The sequence below is a fragment of the Schistocerca serialis genome, chromosome 1 (assembly GCF_023864345.2).
Source record: "Schistocerca serialis cubense isolate TAMUIC-IGC-003099 chromosome 1, iqSchSeri2.2, whole genome shotgun sequence".
NCBI lineage: Eukaryota > Metazoa > Arthropoda > Insecta > Orthoptera > Acrididae > Schistocerca > Schistocerca serialis.
Genome location: NC_064638.1, coordinates 1170983189 through 1170998531, shown reverse-complemented (window position 1 = coordinate 1170998531; position 15343 = coordinate 1170983189). Strand labels below are relative to the sequence as shown.

At 38.5% G+C, this 15343-nt stretch overlaps 1 protein-coding gene across 3 annotated transcripts in view; it reads right to left on the bottom strand.

Annotated features, from left to right (window-relative positions):
- Positions 1-15343, bottom strand: part of LOC126459605 (uncharacterized) — a 98907-nt gene that overhangs the window by 68376 nt on the left and 15188 nt on the right. For all 3 annotated transcript variants that reach the window (XM_050095872.1, XM_050095871.1, XM_050095873.1), the window contains exon 2: positions 1082-1388. In XM_050095872.1, coding sequence (XP_049951829.1) covers positions 1082-1388 — 307 coding nt within the window. The remainder of the gene's footprint in view (positions 1-1081; positions 1389-15343) is intronic.

The window sequence follows — 15343 nt, the reverse complement described above, 5'->3', positions numbered from 1 at the left end:
ACTGGCTGAGGAAGTCAAGGACATGTGGCATCAGGATAAAGTTGACATTATACCAATTATACTATCAACTACAGGAGTCATACCACACAATATCCACCAGTACATCAATGCAATACAGCTACATCCAAACTTCTATATACAGCTACAGAAATCTGTAATTATTGATACATGTTCAATTACCCGAAAGTTCCTAAATGCAATAAAACATATATCATACAGTTAAACAGAAGTCACGCTTGATCAAGGTCCGCGTCACTTTCCATTTTTGACCAGACATAACGTCTGAGAAAAGAAAGAAAGAAAGAATAATAATAATAATTTATTATTATTATTAATATTAATATAAAACATCCAGCATTCCACATAACACCTTCACACTATGTTTTTTTCCTTCTTTTTTCCTTTCCTAGAAAAACTTACCCACAAGCTATGCATAGCACAATACTAACACCTCTTCCTCTTTCTGAGTTCAACATCTCACTCATTATAGAGGGATGCTGACTCAGTTTTTTAGAATAGCAAATGGGAAGTTGCAGTAGAGAAAATGACCCAGAGATCACCAGTGTGAGTGTGTGTGTGTGTGTGTGTGTGTGTGTGTGTGTGTGTGTGTGTGTGTGTGTGTGTGAGTGTGTGCGTGTGTGTGTGTGTGTGTGTGTGTGTGTAATGAGTGAAGTGTTATGGAACAATGTGTGTATAGTGTGTGCAGTGACTGATAATGAGATATGAGTGAACAGTGTGGCATTACATTATTTCATAAGTTGTTTGTAAAAAAAGAAGTATTGTATAATTAGCTTATTTCAAACTGGTCTAAACTTGTAAATACTTTGGCATGTTCTATATCCCTGTAAAAAGAGATCTATGGATGAGCAAAGTAGCCACTGCTGCTGCTGCTGCTGCTGCTGCTGCTGCTACTACTACTATCACCACTAAAGATGTAGACTGTTAACAGCGTTTACTTTATTTAAAAAGCTTTTAAGAGTTTTCACATAAAAAATTCGGAGTCATTACTTTACAGCACACCCTCATATTAAAGGTTTTCTGCAATTTAAATCTACAGTCATAAACAATTCTACACAATTACCTGGCTTTAAAATATCCATCAGATCAAATTCAAAGGAAGAAGCTTCTTTCAAAATTACGGCAATTGCTGAATAAAGTTTCATAATGAACCTAAAATCTGTATCGTAATGAGACAAATGAAACTGAGTTTCACTTTTCAATGGCTTCCTTAAATTTCGAATGTCAACTCCCAAAGGCTTAAGTAATTCCTGATAAATAAAAATAACAGTGTCAGTTGACAGTTTGTGCAGATCTCGAGCACATATTGCCGAAATCTGATAATTTTTTAATATCTCAAGTAGCTTTTCCGCACACTCGCTGTCTGGCATCTGAAAAACAAGAAGGGAAACTAAGAAATATCGTGTACGTGTAATGAATAATCTGCATCATTGATAATGCACTCAAATATGAGTTTTTAAGACAATTCTAAAATGGGCAAAATATATCAACCAGATACAAACATGAGTATGTAACTAGCTGTTCACCAGCATTGCACAATTATTTATTTATCGCTATTTTTAGACAGATGAAGAAATCAAATTCATCCATAGTGCAAAATCAAAGTACAGTAATTTTATGGATTTGTCCACCCATCCATCATGTTTCAACGATCACATCAACAAGGAGAACCTTCAGGTATGTGGAAAGAGTAAAGTTAAATTAACACTACAGAAACAACTCTCAGAAATTAATTTCTATGTTCATTAAAAATAACTTTCACTACATTACTTAATACTATATGTGCTTATGCTAGTCAAATCAAACCTAGTAAATTAGTAGGAAAATTAATATTTTGTCAAAAGCTGCTGGGTCCTCAGTTATATTGTATAACTTCTGTTTATCTCTGACTGTCAGCTTAATAGTCACATGAATACAATGGTATTTCTCAAAGAAACTAGTTACCTATAATTGTACCAACAGAGTGAGTTAGCTACATGTTCCACAGATCATCTGGATTGTCCTTTTATCCAAATGCTGTGCAACAAGTCAGTTTGCATGATATAGTAACTGGCTCTTTCTAACACCCAGCAGACTCATCTCCTAATATAAATGAAAACTTTAGAGGAAACCTCAGTTCACTCATACTCAAGTTCCTCTGTCATACTGTAGTCATCGGTGGAGGCTTCAATCATCCAATTGTCAATCAGGAAAATTAAATTGCTAGTGAAGCATTATTAAAAGCCCTCTCTGAAAACTACCTAGAACAGATAGTTTGGAACCCCACTCACAACAGAAATATATTAGATCTAACGTCAACAAATAAGACTGACCTCTTTAAGCATGTCCAGATCAAAACTGGTATCAGTGATCATGACGCAGTTGGAGCAACAAAGATTACCAAAGTACAAAGGGCAACTAAAATAAGCAGAAAGGTGTGTAAGTTCAGTAAACATGATAAAATGCCAATAGTGTCATATCTCAATGAGGAACTCAAAACTTTAAGCACATGGCAGGAGTGTGTAGAGGAACTATGGCCCAAGTTAAAAAAATAGTTAACCGTACACTGAATAGATATGTACCCAGTAGAACAATTTCATAATGGGATGGACCCTCCACAGCACACAGTCACTGTAAAGAAAGAGAGACTACTGCATAATAAGTGCAAAACAAAGCATAGGACTGTAGTCTGAGAGACCCTGAATGAAACACGTATGGCTGTCAAGAGGGTGTGCATGAAGCCTTCAGTGGCTACAGTACCAGAGTATTGACAAATGATATTTCACAAAACCCAAAGAAATTCTGGTCGTACATAAGGGCTGTTAGTGGTACCAGAGTTAGGGTCCGATCCCTAGACAAGAATTGAAATTGAGGGTAGCAAAGTAAAGGGTGAAATATTTAACTAAGTTTTCAAATGTTCCTTTACAAAGGAAGACCCAGGAGAATTGCCCCAATTTAATCCTCGTACCACTGAAAAGATGAGTGTATCATATCAGTTTCAGAGGTGTTGAAAACCAGCTGAAAACATTAAAATTGAACAAAGCTCAAGAGCCCGATGAAATCGCTATCAGATTGTATATAGAATTTGCACCTGACTTAGTCCCTCTTCTAACTACACTTAAGCACAAAAGAAACTGCTATAGGCACACGTATTCAAATATAAAGATATGTAAACAGGTAGGATACGGCACTGCAGTCGGCAATGCCTACATAACACTACCAGTGTCTGGCGCAGTTGTTAGATCGGTTACTGCTCTACAATGGCAGGTTATCAAGATTTAAGTGAGTCTGAACATGGTGTTACAGTCGGCACACGAGCGGTGGAACACAACATCTCCAAGGTGGCGATGAAGTGGGGATTTTCCCGTTCGACCATTTCAAGAGTGCCATAAATATCAGGAATCCAGTAAAACATCAAAACTCCAACATCGCTGCAGCCAGAAAAAGATCCTGCAAGAACGGGACCAATGACAACTGAAGAGAATCACTCAACGTGACAGAAATGCTACCCTGCTGCAAATTGTTTCAGATTTCAATGCTGAGCCATCAGCAAGTGTCAGTGCGCTAACCATTCAACAAAACATCACCGATATGAGCTTTTGGAGCCAAAGGCCCATTCGTGTATCCTTGATGACTGCACAACACAAAGCTTTACACCTCGCCTGGGCCCAACAACACTGACATTGGACTGCTGATGACTGGAAACATGTTGTCTGGTCGGACGAATCTCATTTCAAATTGTATCAAGCAGATGCACTTGTAAAGGTATGAAGGCAACCTCATGAATCCATGGACCCTGCATGCCAGCAGGGGACCATTTGAGGTGGTGGAGGCTCCGTAATGGTTTTGGACATGTGCGGTTGGAGTGATATGGGACCCCTGATATGTTTAGATAACACTCTGACAGGTTACATGTATGTAAGCATCCTGTCTAATCACCTGCATCCATTCATGTCCATTATGCATTCCGACGGACTTGGGCAATTCCAGCAGGACAGTGCAACACCTCACACATCCAGAATTGCTACAGAGTGGCTCCAGGAACACTCTTCTGAGTTTAAACACTTTCATTTACAGCCAAACTCCCCAGACATGATCATTATTGAGCATATCTGGGATGCCTTGCAACATGCTGTTCAGGAGAAATCTCCACCCCCTCATATTCTTACAGATATATGGACAGCCCTGCAGGATTCATGGTATCAGTTCCCTCCAGCAGTACTTCAGACATTAGTCAAATCCATGCCACACCGTGTTGCGGCACTTCTGTGTGCTTGCAGGGGCCCTATATGATATTAGGCAGGTGGAATAGGTTCTTTGGCTCTTCAGTATATAATCTATTGTAGATCCCTCAAACAGAAAACCGTGCCAGGTAGTTGGAAGAAAGCTCAGATAACACCTGCCTACAAGAAGGGTATTAGAAATGATCCAAAAGACTACTGTCCCATATTTTTTATGTTGATTTGTTGTAGAATCTTAGTACATATTCTGAGCACTAACATAATGAGGAATCTTTAACAGAATAGCCTCAATGCCATACAGCACACATTCTGAAAACATTAATCATGTGGAACCCAACCTGAACTTTTCTCACATGTCATACTGAAAGGTTTGGAACAAGGTAGTCAGGCAGATGTAGTATTTCTCCATTTCCAAAAAGCATTTGATGCAGGGTACTGTACCTATGTTAATTGTAAAAAGTTAGACCATTTGAACAAGTGAAATTTGTGACTGGATTAACGACTTTTTGGTAGGAAGGATGCAAACCCTTTGGGTGTGCCCCAGGGAAGTGTGTTGGGACCCTTATTGTTAATTTTGTATAGTAATAACATTGTGGACAATATTAATAGTAACCTCAGACTTTTTGCAGGTGTTGCAGTTATCTATAATGAACGCCTGAAAGAAACTGCATAATGATTCAGTCAGATCCTGATAAGATTTCAAAGTGGTGTATAGATTGACAACTTGCTTTAAATGTTCAGAAATGTAAAACTGTGCACTTCACAAAGTAAAAAACCTGTAATCGGCCAAATCTTACAAATACCTGGCACTTTGGTTAATTAGTAGAAAGCTGGGGAAGTGCAATCAGTCTACAAAGGAGATTGCGTACGAATTACTTTTGTGACTGATTTCAGAATATTGCTCAAGTATATGGGACCCATACCAAAGACGACTAAAGGGGGATACTGAAAGTATACAGAGAAGGACAGTGCAAATTGTCTCATGTTTGTCTGACACAGGTGAGAGTGTCATAGAAATGCTGAAGAAACTGAACTGGAGGACTGCTGAAGATAGACGTAAACTATCCCAACAAAGTCTGCTAAGTATCAAGAACCAGCTCTAAATGATGACTCTAGGGATCCATATGTGAATGGAACGGGAAGAAACCCTAATAACTGGTACAATAAGGCGTATCCTCTGCATGCACTTTGTGGCGGTTTGCAGAGTGTGGATGTGAATTTGTATACATTTACTAACATTAATGAACACATTATTATTTTTCATCCTACTCAAGCCAATACTTTTTTTGGGGGACTACCAGTTTTTAAGTACTAATTCATCAGTTGAATGCACAGAGTTGTCCAGAAGAAATGGTTTTAAATTTGTTTAAAACTTGCTTCACTATCTGTCAGAAATTTTATGTTACTGGGCGAATGATCAAAAATTTTTGTTGGTGCATACTGAACTCCTTTCTGAATAACTAACAGCTTTAACAATAGGCAAAAAAGGTCATTTTTCCCCTCTAGTGTTGTAGGCATGTACATCACTGTTCTTCCCAAATTGTGATGGATTATTTATTACTAATCTCCTCATCGAATAACTGTATTGTGACAGTGCAGTTAAAATACCTATCCCCTTGAAGAGGTAGCTACATGATGTCTGTTGGTGAATACCGCATATTATTCTTACTGTTTGCTTTTCTGCAATCAATACTTTCTTTCTAAGTGATGAGTTACCTCAGAAAATTATTCTGTATGACATTATTGAGTGGAAATATGCAAAAAAAAGTAGCTGAACTTAATTGTCTGAGAAGCTCAGTAACATGCTTCTTCCAGTTCAAGTTATCAATGTGTACACCAAAAAATCTGGAACATTCTACCCCACTCACTGATTCCTGCTCATGTGCTACATTAATGGTTATTATGACTATTCGTTGTAGAGAATTAAATGTAGTGCATCTTTTCAAAATTTAGGGAGAGCTCATTTTCTGAGAATCACTTAACAATTCTTTGGAAAATATAATTTATCAACTCTTCTGTTGTTCTCTCTGTAATGGGAGTTATTAGAACACTAGTAATGTCAGCAGGAAGTATGATTTTTGTATGTAAAGTGTTAAGTGAAAGGTCATTCACATATATAAGGGATAGAAGTAGAACAAAAATTGATTCCTGTGGGACTCAGTTTGTGATTTTTTCCCCTCCCTCCAATTACTAAAATTTTCTCCATTTCTGACATTGTATTATTCAGCACAATCTTTTGCATTCTGGTTGTCAATTATGATTCAAATCAGCTGTGTGTAAGGCCATCATTTCATAAAACTCAAGTTTCTCTAACAAGGGAAACTCCCCATCATACCACATTCAGATTTAGTGGTAAGAGGGCCCAATGGATAGCCCGTCACAAACTGTACACAGATCTAGGATAAAAACAGGAAGAAGGTATACTGAACTGTGAAAAAAGAAGAAAACTCAAAACAATGAACAGTACAAGTTCAAGATGTGCAACATTTGTATTGGAATGCGAAGCGAGAGGCCGTGTTCAAATCTTCCTCATGCCTTTCTCTCCCTCCCCCCACAAAATTATGAACTGTCCATTCAGTCATTGATGTGTCTGTTCACTATATTCAAATTCATGTCTGTGTCATGGTGTGACATACGTTTGCAACAGCAAGGTGTACAGAAGAGTCCCACAGAAATACGTATCTCCTGTTTGTTCTACACAAGTAACATATGTTCTGTTTTGGAAGTATTGACTCTGGAACTGCTTTTTTGTAACACGGTTCACATCTGATTATCTGTTGTTTTCATTTCTGTGAGAGGTCCATGTGACATCTCACCTGCTCTCACTATTCACCACATTAACTTGCAACAGCAATATACCCTTACCATATGACCCATATTCTATAACCAACAAGACAGCTGCCAAGACTACAAAAGGAGAACAAAATCATTGGTTTGTTGATAGAGACACTAATAAACACACACACACACACACACACACACACACACACACACACACACACACACACACACACACACACACACACACACAAAATTCAAGCTTTCGCAACCCACGGTTGCTTCATCAGGAAAGAGGAAAGGAGAGGGAAAGACGAAAGGATGTGGGTTTTAGGGGAGAGGGTAAGGAGTCATTCCAATCCCGGGAGTGGTAAGACTTACCTTAGGGGGAATAAGGGACAGGTACACAGTCGCAGGTGTACACATATATATATCCATCCGCACATATACAGACACGGGGCTTGGCATTCCAACACCGTGACCCATAACCACAACGCCATGATTCTTGCAATGCGCTCGATGTTGCACATCTTGAGCTTGGACTGCTTACTGTTCTATTTTGCTTCTTTTTCTCACAGTTAACAGTACACCTTCTTCCTGTTTTCATGCTTCAATCCTGCTCAGGTTTTGGCGGGCTATCCAGCTATCCACTGGGCCATTTTACCACTAAATCTGAGGGGGGGGGGGGGGGGGGGCGTGATGGGGAGCTTTCCTTGTAAGAGAGTACCATGATGTGCACAGTCAAATGCCTTGGAAAGATCACAAAAATACCAACTGGCGATATACCATTATTTAAGGCTTGTACTATTTGGTGAGTAAATGTATAAATAGCATTCTCAATTGCAACCCTTTTGGAATCTAATCTGTTGCCACTTAAGTTTATGATGATTCTTCAATACACTACTTTTCTCAATATTCTGCAAATGATGTCTTGCCACCTTTCTCATGAAGTGATTGCATATAAAACTATCTAGAAAAATTTCCTATACCAGTGATGCATTGCATTTATTACTAAGAACATTACTTATTAAGCTGGAACAACTTTTCAGAATTCTGTTTCAAATTCCATCAAACCCACATGAGCTTCTGTTTCTCAGCATTTTTATAATTCTGTTACTTTCACTGAAGGGTGTCGATGCTACTTCTAGTTCCTTAAAGTTTTGTAGAATTATACTTTTAGCACATTCTTTTGTTCCTTCAACTGAACCACTTAATCCTATGTTTCCTGCTACATACAGAAAGTGATTGTTAAAAGTACTTGCAAGTTGTGAATTATCTGTCACAACACTGTCATTTAGTTTAATTGTTATGGAATCTTGTATACCGACTGGCTGTCCTATCTCCCATTTGACAGTGTCCCACATAATTTCAATCTTATTATCTGCATTATTAATTTGTCAAGACATGCATACTTCTGGGCATTGTAATGACTTTCCTTAAAATACTACAGTATTTTTTGAAGTATGCAAGCAATGTCATATCTTGGCTTACTCTGACCATTAACTAAATTTCCCTCTTCCTCTTACATGAGATCTTCTAGGTCTAAATCTTGACAAAAATTTAAATTGGAAGGCACATTTAGACTTCTTAGCAAACAAACTAAACAGCCTAGCTTATCCGATGTATGTCTTATCTGGTTCCACCCTTTGGACACCAGGAAGATAGTCTACCACAGCTACTTTGAAACTATAATTCAATACAGAATAATTTTCTGGGGAAACTCTATGAACAGCCTGAGATTACTTACACTTGAAAAGAGAATCATAAGAAACATCTGTTTAGTCCAAAAAAGAATATCTTGTTGCCCATTATTTAAAAAATTAAAAATACTAACCTTTCCCTCTCCGTACATCTACAAAATTTTTATTTTCATATATAAAAATCAAAACTCCCTTGACAATTTTCATTTCAACCTCAATTACAGTACTTGTCACAGACACAGTTTCAATCTTCCCTCTCATAATTTAAAATTCTACACTCAAACACCATTGTACGTGGGATTAAAAATTTACAATAAACTAAATAACACAAATCTGTTTAATATGGAGTTTGACCCACTAAAAAGATTGTTACTTAATACACTAGTGGAAAAATGTTATTACTCAATTGAAGAATTCATGCAGGACAGTTTGGCAATTTGAAAAGAAAAGAAACAACAAAAATTATGTATCAAAATAAATTGTTAATATATAGCATAAATTGTATTGCAAGCTGCAAAATCACTGTGTTGTAAGTGTTCTTGTTAAATTGTTCATGTCTAAAAATTCCAAAATGCCTGTTTAAATATGTTAATTGCTATAATCTTACTTTTTTAAAGTAATCTGACGTGTCTCCAGTACAAAAATCTTTGATTTGTAACTATGTTATGAGACAAATAAACTACATTTTACATTCCTTAGTTAGCTGCAGCTCACATTTTAAGGATGTTCCAGATTTTTTTTTAAAGAAAGTAACTTCAAAACACTGACAAAAATTTACTGTGGAATAAACTGAACTTCACATTAGCATCTCTTTCTTCATATACCTCCATCCCATACTACCCATTTTAGCTTAATCTTAAAACACCTTGTCCTGTTTATATTAATAAGCCTCACTGCTTTGTAAGAACCTGCCTCAGGGTTGCAGGGTGCAGGCTTGTTTACAACAAATGAAGAACTAATTATGAAGTTTCATAAGAAATGCTGCCATGCAGCTGTCAGGAATTTTTAATCTTAGAAAACTAGATAATCAGATTGCAGAAGTGGCTACCAACGTATGTTTATAATTTCTTTTAACTTAGCAGAGATTCTCCATGTTTTGCTATATGCTGGAAGAGAGTTTACGAGCTTTGAAGAAAGGCTATGAAAATTATTTTTCCACTTGTACTGCCATCACAGTTCAGCTGGAACTAACTTCTATTTTCAGTGACAGATATTAGTAAGGAGTAAATTTACTGGGGTGAGAGTAAGATTTTCAAAATTCTTAAAGATGCTGCACAGTAATCTAGTGTATTCAATGCTCTTACCAACAGTTTCTGCTGGACGAGTACTTTATTTACTGTAAGTGCATTGTTCCAAGAGAACTACATAATACAAACAGGAGTGAAAATATGCTGACATCTTTTTCTTTAGCTCAATACAATGAGAAAGAATACTACTATGAAAACATGCCAAATTGAGCTTTTCAATTACCTTATCTGTGTCTTCACTCCATTTTAACATGTTTTACACACACTGTTTCCTTTACGGTAAGGTCAACTTTATCTATTTTTTTGGTACTAACAGGTCATTTTACTTATTCGAAATTGCATAGTATGCTAGGGCTAGACAAACTGTTTGCTGTGAAGTAGTAGTAGTTCTTTTTCTTCTTATTTTGGGAGGGGAGGAGAGGATGGGAGGGGATGTTATCAGTCTTCTGACTAGCTTGATGAGGCCCACTATAACCTTCTCTCCTGTGCCAATCTTTGGATCTCCGAATAACAACTGCAACCTATGCCCCCAATTATTTGCTGGGTGTATTCCAAAGTCTTTCTCTGCAGTTTTTACACTCTACAGTTCCTTCTAGTACCATGGAAGTTATTTCTTGATTCTGTAACATATATCCTACCATACTGTCCCTTCTTCTTGTCTGTCTTTTCCATTTATTCTCTTCCTCACCAATTCTGCAAAGAATCTTGTCATTCCTTGGCTTAGCAGTCCATCTAATTTTCAACATTCTTCTCTAGCACCACATCTTAAACGTTTCAATTCTCTTCTGTTCCAGTTTTCATACTGTCCACATTTCACTACCATGCAATGCTGTACTCCAGACATATATTCTCAGAAATTTCTTCCTCAAATTAAAGTATATGTTATGATAATGACACTTGCAGGCTTCTCTTGGCCAGAAACGGCACTTTTTGGCAGTGCTAGTCTGCTTTTTATGTCCTGCTTGCTCTGTCTATCATGGGTTATTTTCCTGCTCCATAGCAGAATTCCTTGGCTTTGTCTGCTTCGTGATTATTACTCTGATGTCAAGTTTCTCAATGTTCTCTTTTCTGCTATTTTCATTACTTCCATCTTTCTTCAATTTACTCGCAATCCATATTCTGTCTTCATTAGATTGTTCATTCCAGTCAATAGATCATGTAACTCTTCTTCACTTTCACTGAGGATAGGATCATCATCAGTGAATCTTATCACTGATATGCTCTCAATTTGAATTTTCATCCCACTCTTGAATCTTTCATTTCCACCATTGCTTCTTCAGTGTACAGAATGAACAGTAGGAGCAAATGATTCTATATCTACAGGGATACTCTGCAAATCACAGGGTTCATCGAACCGCCTTCACAATTCTCTATTATTCCAATCTCGTATAGCGCGCAGAAAGAATGGACACTTACATCTTTCCATACGAGCTGATTTCCCTTATTTTATTGTGGTGATCATTTCTCCCTATGATCGTCAGTGTCAACAAAATATTCTTACATTCGGAGGAAAAAGTTGGTGATTGAAATATCGTGAGAAGATTCTCGCAACGAAAGACTCCTTCCTTTTAATTATGTCCAGCCCAAATCTTGCATCACTTCAGTGAGACTCTCCCATATTTTGCGATAATACAAAATGTGGTGCCCTACTTTGAACTTTTTCAATATACTCCATCAGTCCTATATGGTAAGAATCCCACACCGCTCAACAGTATTCTAAAAGAGGACGGACATGTGTAGTGTAGACGGTCTCCTTAGTAGATCTGTTACATTTTCTAAGGGTCCTGCCTTGGTTAGCCTTCCCCACAACATTTTCTACATGTTCCTTCAAATTCAAGTTGTTCGTAATTGTAATTCCTAGGTATTTTGTTGAATTTACGGCCTTTAGATTAGACATGTGGATGACCTCACACCTTTCATTATTTAGGGTCAATTGTCAATTTTCACATCATACAGATATCGTCTCTAGATCGTTTTGCAATTTGTTTTGATCTTCTGATGACTTTACTAGTCGATAAACGACAGCTTCACCTGCGAACAACCTAAGGCGGCTGACAGATTGTCTCCCAAATTGTTTATATAAATAAGGAACAGCAAAGGGCCTGTAACACTATCTTGGGGAATGCTAGAAATCACTTCTGTTTTACTCGAAGACTTTCCGTCAATTACTACGAACTGTGACCTCTCTCACTGGAAGTCACAAATCTAGTCACATAACTGAGACGATATTTCCATAAGCAAGCAATTTCACTACAAGCCCCTTGTGTAGTAGTGTCAAAAGCCTTCTGGAAATCCAGAAAAATGGAATTGATCTGAAATCCCTTGTCAATAGCACTCAACATTCATATGAATGAAGAGCTAATTGTGTTTCACAACAAGAACAATGTTTTCTAAACCCATGTTGACTGAGTATCAACAGACCGTTTTCTTCGAGGTAATCCATAATGTTCAAACACGATGTCCCAGAATCCTGCTGCATATCGATGTTAATGATATGGGCCTGTAATTAAGTGGATTATTCCTACTACCCTTCTTGAATATTGGTGTGATCTGTACAACTTTCCAGTCTTTGGGTATGGATCTTTCGTCGAGTGAATGGTTGTATATTATTGTTAAGTATGGAGCCAACGCATCAGCATACTCTGGGAGGAACCTAATTAGTATACAGTCTGGACCAGAAGACTTGCTTTTATTAAGTGATTTAAGTTGTTTCACTACTCCGAGGATACTTACTTCTCCATTACTCATGTTGGCTGCTGTTTTTGATTCAAATTCTGGAATATTTACTACTTCGTCTTTTGTGAAGGCATTTCGGAAGGCTGTCTTTAGTAACTCCACTTTGGCAGCACTGTCTTCAATAGTATCTCCATTGCTATCGCGACATTGAAGTCCACGCCAAATTTCGAGTTTTTGTAAAAGATCACCAATCTTGGGGATTTCGCATCAGTTTAAATTTGGCATGTTTGTTTCGCTGTTTCTGCAACAGTTTTCTGACCCATTTTGTGTACCAAGGAGGATCAGCTCCATCATTTGTTAATTTATTTGGTATAAATCTCTCAATTGTTGCTGATACTATTTCTTTGAATTCAAGCCACATCTGGTCTACACTTGTATTATTAATTTGGAAGCAGTGCAGATTGTCTCTCAGGAAGGCGGCAAATAAATTTTTATCTGCTTTTTTGAATAGGTACATTTTTCATTTATTTTTGGAGGATTTGGAGGTTACAATATTAAGTCTCACTACGACAACACTGTGTTCACTAACCCCTGTATCCATTTTGATGCTCGTTATTAACTCAGGATTATTTGTTGCTAAGAGATCAAGTGTGTTTTCACAACCATTTACTAATTGTGTGAGCTCATGAAATAACTGCTCAAAATTATTTTCAGAGAATGCGTTTCGCACAATTTCGGATGATGTTTTATGTCTATCTCCGGAATTAAACACGTATTTTCACCAACATATCGAGAGTAAATTAAGGTCACTACCAACTATAATCTTATTTAGTCGGGTACGTGTTTGAAATCAAATTCATATCTTTTTTAACTTTTCAGCAATTGTATCATCTGAATTGGGAAGTCAGTAAAAGGATCCAATTATTATTTTATTCCAGTTGCCAACAATGTCTTCTGCCCATACTAACTCACAGGAACTATCTACTTCAATTTCACAACGAGATAAACTACCTGTAACAGCAACAAACATGCCACTGCCAACCGTGGTTAGCCTATCCTTTCAGAACACCATTAGGTTCTTCACAAAAATTTTGGCTGAGCTTATCTCTGGCTTCAGCCTGCTTTCAGTGCCTATAACGATTTGAGCATCAGTGCTTTCTATTAGAACTTGGAACTCTGGTACTTTCCCAACACAGCCATGACAATTTACAACTGTTATACCAATGCTTCCTGTATCTACCTTCTTCCTGCGTTTGGCCTGCACCCTTTTTTACTGAAGCCCTTCTTGTGTTTTTCCCCAAGACCCTCTAAACTAAAACACTACCCAGTCCACACCACACAGCCCCTGCTACCCGTGTAGCCACCTCCTGCATATAGTGGACACCTGACCTATTCAGCGGAACCCAAAACCCAACCACCTTTGGCACAAGTCGAGGAATCTGCAGCCTACATGGTCGCAGAACCGTGTGAGTCTCTGATTCAGATCCTCCACTCGGCTCTTTACCAGAGGTCTGCAGTTGGTCCTGTCGACTATACTGCAAATGGCCAGCTCTCTTTTCATCTTGCAAGCAAGTCTGGCAGCCTTTACCACTTCTGTTAGCCACTCGAAACCAGAGAGAATCTCTTCTGATCCAGAGTGACACACATCATTGGTACCAACGTGAGCAACCACCTGCAGTTGGTTGCACCCTGTGCTCTTCATGGCATCCAGAAGGATCCGTTCCACATCTGGAATGACTCCATCCAGTATGCACACAGAGTGCACATTGGTTTTCTTTCTGTTCTTGGCAGCCATGTCCCTAAGGGGCCCCATAACGCACCTAATGTGGAAGCTCCCAACTATCAATAATCCCACCCTCTGTGATTGTCCAGATCTTGCAGGCTGAGAGGTTTCCACTGAAACAGGACATGTGACAGCATCTGGCTCAGCGACAGTGTCAGCCACAGACAGCACCTGGAACCTGCTGGTCAGACCAACCGGGGAGGCCTTACGTGCGACCACCTGGGAAGTCTTTCGCCGCCTGCTACAACCCAGGACGACCTCCTAATCGACCACAGGTGAGGGGTCGACCTCAGTGCGAGCAGTAACTGGGCTGGCCACTGGTGAAGACCGATTGAAGGACTCGGGCGTGCTGGATGTCCATTAGATTCCCACGGCCAGCCCACAACAGTGGTGCTCATCCACTGCAGCCTCAAGCTGTGTAACCGAAGCCATCACAACCTAAAGCTGAGAGTGAAATGTCACCGACTCGGCTTGCATCCACATGCAACAATTGCAGTCCCTGTCCGTACTAAAGACCATGGAAAAATAAACTATGCAGATAAACAGACTATCGGCATGTGCTGCGAACTCTACTGTAGGCCCTGACGAAAACGCAGGAACTTTGTCTAATAAATTAGATTAATATGCAGAGACTCAAAAACCCAACTACCGAAGCACTCGGGTGAAACTAAATAAGTCGCCCCTGATTAGCGACTTTTAATGTGTCACAAAATCGGTTTACTTTCCAACGCAAATGAAAACAAGATAACTGTGGCTGTTGGATATTAAATAAACACGCAGAAACTCAAGAAACTAAATTATTAAAGCACACAGATTATATTATAAAATTCACTCCTGGTTAGGAACTCCAGAAAGTCACAATATCGGTTATTTCCCTGCTGCTGCTGGTGTTTCAGCCAGCTACAGCTGCCTAACTGTCAT